The sequence below is a fragment of the Sorex araneus genome, chromosome 10, assembly GCF_027595985.1.
Source record: "Sorex araneus isolate mSorAra2 chromosome 10, mSorAra2.pri, whole genome shotgun sequence".
NCBI classification, from domain to species: domain Eukaryota; kingdom Metazoa; phylum Chordata; class Mammalia; order Eulipotyphla; family Soricidae; genus Sorex; species Sorex araneus.
Genome location: NC_073311.1, coordinates 52,003,328 through 52,011,918, shown reverse-complemented (window position 1 = coordinate 52,011,918; position 8,591 = coordinate 52,003,328). Strand labels below are relative to the sequence as shown.

Below are 8,591 nucleotides of genomic sequence, written 5' to 3'. Positions count from 1 at the left end.
TAATGAGAATATACTTCTATTGAAGAAAAATGTAAATATCTTTAAGTATGACAAAAATTCAATAAGCCTCATATTTGGGATAAAATATAGAAACAATTTCCATGAAATAGGAAAGGTACATATAGAAACTTTACACTAATTACTAAAACTTTACTTTTGTACACTTCAATTTTATTTGGTAAGGTCATTATTACATGCAAAATGAGCTAGTCTCTTTAAGATTATTAATTTATTCAACAGAATTCATATGTAGCTGTACTAATTCTGAAGTTTATGCTTGCAATAATAAGAACTTGGATATGTGCAAATCTCTGCATGGAGGCCATCTGAGAATACAATAACACAGTTAGATTCTCCAGCTGAATTGTCTTTAATCCTATAATGGAAAAATATGCATAAATATGTTAGCACTTTTTTAGCAGGCAACCCACTAATCAATAACATTTCCTATGTAAAGGAAGTAACTAATGTATTGAAAATGGAGAAAAGAAAATTTACAAAAAATTTGGATTCAAAATCTAACCACTGCATATTTTAATTTTCATATGAAAAAATGCTATCTAACAATATTTTCTTCATGCTATAAATTAACAAGTTAAGATTATTATAAATCTTATATTTTCTTTATACATTTCAAATATTTAAAGCAAACAAAAAACTTACTTTAGTTTGGAAGTTGAACCATTTATTGACATCCATGGATGATGTTTGCTGTTACGAAATATTCCAACCCAACTTGGAGATAATATGGAGACCAGAAATTTCTATTTGAAAATATATAGTGTTCATTATGAGAAATTTTATTATTTAAAAGATGCAAGTAGATATTTTTTCAAAGATTCTTAATTTAAAAGTGAAAAGGCATTGCTACATTTCAACTTAACAAAAATAGAAATTAATGATTTTCAAATTGCCTAAAATTGTATTACTATTTTGCTTCTGACTTAAATTTCTGGATATGAAAAATTAGTGGCTTGGGTCTGTTTCTTATTTAACAAGGAAAAAGAAGTGCACATAATTTATTTATGTTGATCATTTCCCCAGACCTTGAAACCAATTAATTGTCACGTCATCTCTTTGCTCATCCATTTGCTCAAGCGGGCACCAGTAACATCTGCATTGCGAGACTTGTTGTTACTGTTTTTGGCATATCAAATACGCCATGGGTAGCTTGCCAGGCTCTGCCTTGTGGGCAAGATAGTTTCGGTATCTTACCTGGCTCTCCGAGAAAGAGATGTAACTGTAAATTGTAACGTTACATTTTTACTTTGAGTTTGCTTTTATAAGGAAACTAACAAAAGATTTCATAACTGGTTGGCAGTCAGAAAATGATAACTGGATATCCAAAATTATTTATTTTGGGGCTACATCTAGTTGTGTTCAGGGATCACTCCTGGTGGTACCAGGGGACATATATGGTATCAGAGGTCAAACTAGGGTTAGTTTCCTCAAGGTCATAAGGCCATACCTTACCCCTGTTCTATCTCTAAGCCAACTGCTCTCTAAGCCAAGATAAGCAAAGAACAATGCCTCTTCACTGAAACAGCAATCTGTTCAAGCTGCCATACTTATTTCTCTAAGTTCGTTCCTGCTAATAACATTTTTTACTAAAATTCTAATGTAAAAGTTAAAGGACTTTGAAAGAGAAAGACAAAAAGTTTTCTCCAGAGTTATGAAACAACAGATATGGAAAACACTACTATAGATGACCCAACAGAAGAGCTAGACTTGCTGCTTCCCAACACCAAACTACAGAAGAGGTGGCTCAGGGCAGCCATTCCCTCTCTCTCTCTCTCTCTCTTTCTCTCTCTCTCTCTCTCTCTGGCTCTCTAGCTCTCTGTCTCTGGCTCTCTGTCTCTCTCTCTGACTAATAAAGTTTATACATTACTCTTGATAATGTTGTGAAGGCATTCGAAAATTTGAAAAGATCATCACCAATATGTTAATTTTTGGAGAATGGTAACATCAGGAATATAGTTAAAGATGTAGGATCCTCATGTTCTATAAATATAAAGTTGTGGATTCAACCCCAATGTCATAAAACATATATATTTATATAAAAAAACAAAGAAAATATTGATAGAAGGGATATATCTAGAAGTAATCAAAAGACATACATAGTTAATGTCATCAACAGTGTTTAAAAGTAAAGAGATTTTTCTGGAAAAACACGCTAAATACAAACACGATTAAATGAATAAGCCTGTGCACATTTGCATATCTATAAACACTTTGAATAATCTATATTAGAGTTGTAACAATGAATTTTATATGGTTGTATGTTTATTTTTTAAGAAAATTATAATTTTCCTAATGTACATACAATATGTAAATTTAATTCAAATACCAACACTGAAGCAACCATTCCTAAAAGTGAAAAAAAAAAACAGATCCATGTATATTTATAATAAAATCATATATAAACAGAAAGGCTTCCTAAAGAAGAACAATGAAAATTTAGATGGCCACATGGGAGGGATTTGGTGAAAATGTCTAATGGATTGTGCTGGACCTACATTGGCCTGGGGGTGAAGGGTGTGGTGTGACAGTAATGTATTCCAAATGTGTCTAAACATTTGGAAAACAGTCTATTATAATTTTGTATATAATGTCAGATATAATGTTATTTATAAGTCTAATATGTTGTATAAATCAACATTGTCACAATAAAAATGTTTTATTTTGTTACTTATTTTTGGTGGGGAACCCCAAGATTTGGACAGGAATCCCGAAGGCCCCTTTCAACTGTGCTCAGCCAAGTAGATTAGGCAGGTCAGCGAGAGCCTGCTGCTGTGATATTGCTCAGGTTCTGTGGGATCAAAAATTATCCAGTGCCCAGAGCCCTAGAGGCTGAACCTGAACCCTTCAATACTGGGTTAACCACGGGGTTGAACCTGGGCAGTACACGTGCATGACTTAACTGCAATCCAAGTACTATCTCTCTGGCCCCCATTTTTTATTGAATATAAGCTTTTACAGTAAAATTGGGAACAAGGTAAAACATCTATTAGTACCACTTTTGTTCAGTTGAATATTAGAAGTACTAGTCAGATCAAGTAGAAAGCACATAATAAAACAAGAAAAAAGTAATAGGAATTCAAGTCAGGTGAGAGGGTTTAAGGCATTTGCTTGTAAAGCAGTGGATGCTCTTAGATATCCAGCATCACAAAGGTCCCCAAGCTCAGCTAGGGGTGATCCCTGAGCACAGAGCAAGGAATAACCCCTGAACACCACTGGGTATCACCAGAATCTCCGCCTCTAATAAGCCTACAATCCATTACTTTGTGCATATTTTGTGATAGTATTTATCAAAACTCTTAAAGACTTCATTAAATTCTTAGAATCATTCATGAGCATAGACAATTACATAAATGAAAATTCAAAAAGAAATCTTATTTATAATTGAATAGAATAACAAGGAGATTAAAATGCATAAAATCTGGTAAAATCTTAATACAGGACTCTATTTAATGACAAGGAAAAGACATTAAGAGATGTTAAGGACTGACAGAACGGCCTTTGAAACATGGAATGTTTTTATGTCACTGGCAAACTGAAAAATATGCCAATTTCTTATTGCATTTAAGAGCACACAATAACACTTGATTCATTTGAAGCTAACTAAATCCACTTAAATGGCTATCACTAGCTGTAATATAAGCAAACATTGTAATCTTTAATTAGTTTAAATGGAAGAAAAAATTAAAAAACAATAGTGAAAACATGTCTTTCTAGAAAAAAGTAAGAATGAAAAATCAAATGTACATTATGACATGAAAGAAAATTGCAGGACTGAAATATTAAAAGTCCAGATGTAGAGTATATAAAATATACAGTAAAAATATGTAAAAATGAATAAGTATTAGTTGAAATGTCTTTTGTAATGTGGTTGTCACGTTAAACTCTTACCAGTTCTTCTTCACTCTCTATATAAAGCAGGCGAGACCGGCGAGAAGCACAGGCCACCACACTCTCATGCCATGACATTTTCCCGTGATTTATATAATAGCAATTGTTGGAGTATGTAAATCCCTCAGGAGGACAGTGAGCACAATGAGGCACCAGAGAGTTATTTTCAGCTATTAATAGAAAAGTTGAATTACAAACATCAGATGGATCTGCTACACGCGCATAGTTAAAAACATGCATGTATATTACATACTGTGCACTGTCAGGATGTGATACATCAATGCACAAGTCTCATGCAAACACTCCCAGTAAGGGTCAGTTCTCATCCCTTAATTTAAATGTTGATATAAGACAAATACAGCACTAAAAATTCCCACTTCGTATATTTACATTAGTCACAAATAAATAATTTGTAAGGTTGAATAACTTATTCACCATCATTTTTAGGTATAAAATATTTCAGCCAAAATTGGTAAAAAATTTATAACAAAGAAGTTACTTTTTATATGTTATTGCATACCAATTACTTTTATGAACATTTATTTTATTTTTTAATGATGTTTCCTCTTAAATTGATTAGCATTTCTACTTATCCCATGACATACAAATTATGAAATGTAGTATCAAAACTGAAAATCAGTATATACCTTCTTTCTGGATCCTCGTTGTAAAAATTCTGGAGGAATTATTCTGCTTTAGGTTCTGGGTAGCTAGATGAAAATTTAGAAAAACTTGTAAATTTAAATTTATTCCAGTACATCACAATAACATTAGTTTCTTAGGTGAAATTTTTTGTATTGTTAAAGTTTAAAATAGCACGAAATAAAACTGCATGCAAAGTAAAATAGTATTATTGAGGGAGGGTACTAATAAGAGTACTAATAAGAAGAATATGGACAGAGAGAGAAGAGCAGAAAGAAGGGAAGAGAGACACAGAGAGAAGAAAAATAAAGCAAATCTGAGAAGCCAAAAAAAGTAAAGAAAATTCAGACTCTGAATTTCACATTCTGGGTGATCCAGAGCAGAGTACTTTAAAGTAAGAGGAAGACAAATTATGCAGGTGACTCCAGCATGGAGTGTTCTGATAAAATTAATTTTTCTAAGGAAAACAACAGAAGAATTAAGTTTGAGTGCAAAAATATTTTTAAAACTTAAAGAAATGAAGTCACAGCTCTCTCTGTATTTTGATTAATGAAGTTCAAAAAATTATTTACATTTTCTAATAAGTTTTTTATTATACTAAAGCATGTTTTGATTATAAAGTATAAATATATAAAATATTCTCTACAGTACTCTTTATTCTTATTATAAATTCAAAATAATCGATTCACACTAGTCTACATATAGTTGCATTAAAATGAGAGATCTGTTCCTTATGCTCTTTAATATTATGTAATCTTGGAAAAAACAAAAAAACATAAATCGTATTATTAGAATTTCAAGGCTAGAGCGATAGCACAGCGGATAAGGCCTTTGCCTTGCACAAGGCCGACCAGTGTTCAGTTCCTCCGCCCCTCTCAGAGAGCCTGGCAAGCTACTGAGAGTGTCTCACCCGCATGGCAGAGCCTGGCAAGCCACCTGTGGCACATTCAATGTGCCAAAAAACAGTAGCAATAAGTCTCACAGGCAGGCACTTTACTGGTGCCTGCTTGAGCAAATTGATCAGCAAGGAAATGACAGTGACACAGTGATTAAAATTTTGAAGATCATTATATACCTTTCTGAGTCCGTGTCACTAATGATGCATTATTCGACTCTGGTATTTCAATTTCAGTATCTAGAAAATTGGAAAGTAATTCTATAAAAATGTATTTTTAAAGAGGGCTCCTGCCGTGACCAGCACACGTAGGGCAGCGCCCTTGCTCTACATACAGAATCAACATCAAGAGATTTTGGAAACATAATTTCTCAGCAGCAGGGCAGCTGGTGATTGTTGGTCCTGGTTCACCTGCCAGATTATTTTGAAAAATAGATGTAAGTATAGTTCTTTAATTTGATATCAATTATGTTATTTTAAGTTTAAATTACCTACAATAAAATTTGCAAACTGTGAAATAATAATGTTGAAGACTTGACAGACTATTTCATAACTGTGGGGGGGAAAATATGACCATTCATAATATTTCATAAATATTTTGTTTAAATATCTCAAAATGAATATGGATTTCTCAATGAGACATTTAACTCTTTTATTACATTTCTTTTATTTATGAAATAAGTTAACGTATATCACATTTCTGCAGTAGCTCAACTACTATAATTTTAATACAAGTGTAAATTGCAATAAAATATTTATGTGATGACAATTATACATTAATTTAATAAATGTGCTTTTTTTTGGTTTTTGGTTCATACACAGCAATGCCCCAGGATTACTCCTGGCTCTGAACTCAGGAATTACTCCTGGCAGTGCTGGGGGGACCATATGGGATGCCGACAATTGAACACAGGTAGTGCTACCTGCAAGTCAAATGCCTTACCCGATGTCTTATCGCTCCAGCCCCTAAATGTGCTTTTTTATTTTTATATTTTTACTATATTTAGAATAGTCCATATGTTTAAATTCACATGTAATAATAAGTCATTTTCATAATATTATAAATGTATATAATTATAGGCATTGATCATTATTAAATTGAATACTTTTCTTGAAAATTTTCAATTCTGTTTTTTAATTTTTAATTTGACAGCACACATAATTATTCTCAGGGGCTAGTTCTGCCTCCCACCCATTGAGTCATACCCCAGACTCCTTAAACATATTCTTACAGGAAATAAGGATTATGGTTTTCACAAGGCTAGACATCAAGACCAAGCAGGTAATTCCCAGGACCTCAGCAATCAGCTGTTCTGGAGGGAAGGGGAAACCTGCAGGAAGAGTGATGGAAACACAGAAAGGAGAAATGTTGGTAATCATATCATTATTTCCAAAAGAATCGACGAGCACAGGCATTGTATTGACCAGACCACTAGGGAAAATTGTAAGCTACTATAGGAAATACCATTGCATTTTCAAGAAATATAATGTTCCAAGAGATTTTTTTTAAATTAGTCTTCAAATTTCAATGCATGAGTAAAATTCGTCCTCAGATTTCATATTAGAATACCATAGTCCAACTTCTTCAAGTTTTCATTCCACCAATGAAAAGTATATAAGCCTCATTCTCTGTTCTTCCTGCACCCCCACACCCAACTGTTCACTGGAGACAGTCAAATGTCTATTCAGCGCTTTCCCTTTGCTCTGAGAATACTTGTTAGGCCTTTACAGGTTCATTTTCAAGATTGATTTCCAGACTTATTTGCTATTAGTTTGTTACTGAAATGAAGTTATTAGCGCGCTTACCTTTCCTTAACTGTCTTCTTGATTGCAAATTCAGTTGTGGGTCGTTTTCTCTTTGGCGTCTCATCTCGGAGCTGCTTAGTGGCAGGCTGTGCTCTGTCCTGACTACATGTAGCAGTTAATAAAGGGTGTGACCAAGATTCTAGCAGAGTCACTGTGGGCGGGGAAACTTGAGGAATAGTTATTTTGCAGGTTAACAAGCAAAAAACTAAGTTATTACTTTCTTAAAGATTTAAACATGTGCATCATGAAAGAACACATTTTAAGTTTAATTATTTTAATCTGATGCAATATTACTTGCTCGGGATAAAAAAAAACATTAGAAATAACATTGATAGCAAACAGGCAAAGACAATTGCTTTAAATATTTTTGATAAAACCTTAAATATTTATTTTTAAGATTTTTAATAATATTCTGCCTAAGAAGCTGGCAATTGAGTCAATGGCCAATATTTGCCTCCTCAGCAAATGAAAGATTATCTACGGAACAAAACTGTTTATTCAAATTTTCATAGAGATGATGTTGTCTGTTAAACCAGTCAATTAAATTATCAATTGAGATATCAGATAAAATAGTTTAACTGATATGCAAGATTAATTCATACTGTTGGGAGAAAAGCCCCTTTTGGTGGGCTTTGAAGGGCTATACTAACTCCTGGGCTCAGCAGGCAGATGTGTTGGGAGAGAAATACCTCTGGTCTGCTTTGAGTGCAGCCTGTTACAATGCATATCACAGTTCAAAGTTACCTGGGGCAGGATGTTTCTGGCAAATATGCTGTGAAGGTGTCGCCCTATCTACAGAAAACATGTTTGCTCCGATCATCCTGTGTAGGTGACCAGTTGCATACTCCCACCACCTCCTCAACCTATATTAAGGCTTGATGTCACTCAGTACAGTGGATTCCGCTTTACAGGACCCACACTGTGCTTCTGTGCTTTATTCTCTTTCCTTGGAGGATGTGGTGGCAAGGTTTGCTCTTTTCCCTCAGACCCCTCCCCTTACTTGGAGGGAAACTTGGCCCTGTCCTCAAGACCCTGAGCAGTGGCCCCTTGCTGGTTGAGTGAGCGCACTGAACAGAGGCCTGGAGAAGACTCCACCACATACTTATATTACTTTCAACCTTTGATCTTTAATAAGTTTAAACATTGCACATAATCCTTTAATACAGCCTGCCTGTGGTCTGGACAGACTGACCTGTGAAAGCCCAGAATGAAAAGCAAGAGTGGAAAAAGCTAGGTTCCCTACTGAAGTATCACCTGAAATTTCAACAGGAAATCTTAGATTTGAATTTAGAGGAGTTTATTTTTTTTTTTCATTCCTATATACATTTATTTTATTTTT

The 8,591-nt window shown here is 33.9% G+C and overlaps 1 protein-coding gene and 1 non-coding gene across 2 annotated transcripts; one reads left to right on the top strand and one right to left on the bottom strand.

Annotated features, from left to right (window-relative positions):
- Positions 1-258: 258 nt before the first annotated feature.
- Positions 259-7,341, bottom strand: LOC105943106 (NKG2-C type II integral membrane protein-like). Its single transcript, XM_012933395.2, has 5 exons — positions 7,253-7,341; positions 6,679-6,777; positions 3,910-4,079; positions 664-764; positions 259-376 (listed from the first exon to the last, which is right to left on the bottom strand). Exons 1-5 carry the CDS (start codon positions 7,314-7,316, stop codon positions 259-261), a joined length of 552 nt encoding a protein of 183 aa, XP_012788849.2. The 5' UTR covers positions 7,317-7,341.
- LOC129399229 (U11 spliceosomal RNA) lies at positions 5,726-5,859 on the top strand. Its single transcript, XR_008627004.1, has one exon. It is a non-coding gene; the product is annotated as a U11 spliceosomal RNA (small nuclear RNA).
- Positions 7,342-8,591: the final 1,250 nt, after the last annotated feature.

Coding starts and splice junctions, on each gene's coding strand:
- LOC105943106 (XM_012933395.2), bottom strand. CDS start 7,316: ATGAGACGCCAAAGAGAAAACGACCCACAACTGAATTTGCAATCAAGA. Junction 6,778..7,252: donor AAGAAGACAGTTAAGGAAAG/GTAAGCGCGCTA, acceptor CTCTTCCTGCAG/GTTTCCCCTTCCCTCCAGAA. Junction 377..663: donor GGTTCAACTTCCAAACTAAA/GTAAGTTTTTTG, acceptor TTTCCATTATAG/GATTAAAGACAATTCAGCTG.